The following is a 335-nucleotide window of genomic DNA, read 5'->3' as shown; positions in this document are numbered from 1 at the left end:
GGGGGTCCCCCAGAGCACCTGTGAGGCTCCCAGTTGCTCTACCACTGCGGTGACATGGAAGTGAAGCTGCCAGCGGGGTGGAGGAGCTCAGTCATGCTGAGCTGTGCTCTGCTGTGGCCCTGCTGTGGGTCCTGGTACAGCCAGGCCTTAGGGTCCAGGAAGGGGAAGGAGTCTCCATACCTGGCCGACATCGGTTGCAGCACCTGTCTCTGTATTCATACTGCTTGTCAAGGCATCTGACAGCATCACCAGCCTCCCAGCACTGGAAGAAACATGACCTGGAATTCATGGTGCTCCCCAGCACTCCAGCTCCTCCTTGCTTCTACAAGCACATG

General features: G+C 58.5%; 1 protein-coding gene across 1 annotated transcript in view; it reads right to left on the bottom strand.

The window, feature by feature from the left end:
- CD40 (CD40 molecule, TNF receptor superfamily member 5) overlaps positions 1–262 on the bottom strand; it is a gene marked incomplete at both ends in the record, with an annotated part of 2,929 nt that extends 2,667 nt beyond the window's left edge. Inside the window, one exon of the mRNA XM_010022388.1 lies at positions 181–262. Within this exon, the coding sequence (XP_010020690.1) occupies positions 181–262 (82 nt within the window). The remainder of the gene's footprint in view (positions 1–180) is intronic.
- Between the last annotated feature and the right edge of the window lie 73 nt (positions 263–335).

Source organism: Nestor notabilis, unplaced genomic scaffold (assembly GCF_000696875.1).
Source record: "Nestor notabilis isolate BGI_N333 unplaced genomic scaffold, ASM69687v1 scaffold20729, whole genome shotgun sequence".
Classification (NCBI taxonomy): Eukaryota; Metazoa; Chordata; class Aves; order Psittaciformes; family Psittacidae; genus Nestor; species Nestor notabilis.
Note: the sequence above shows the minus strand (reverse complement) of the source record. Positions and strands in the feature narration are given on the sequence as shown.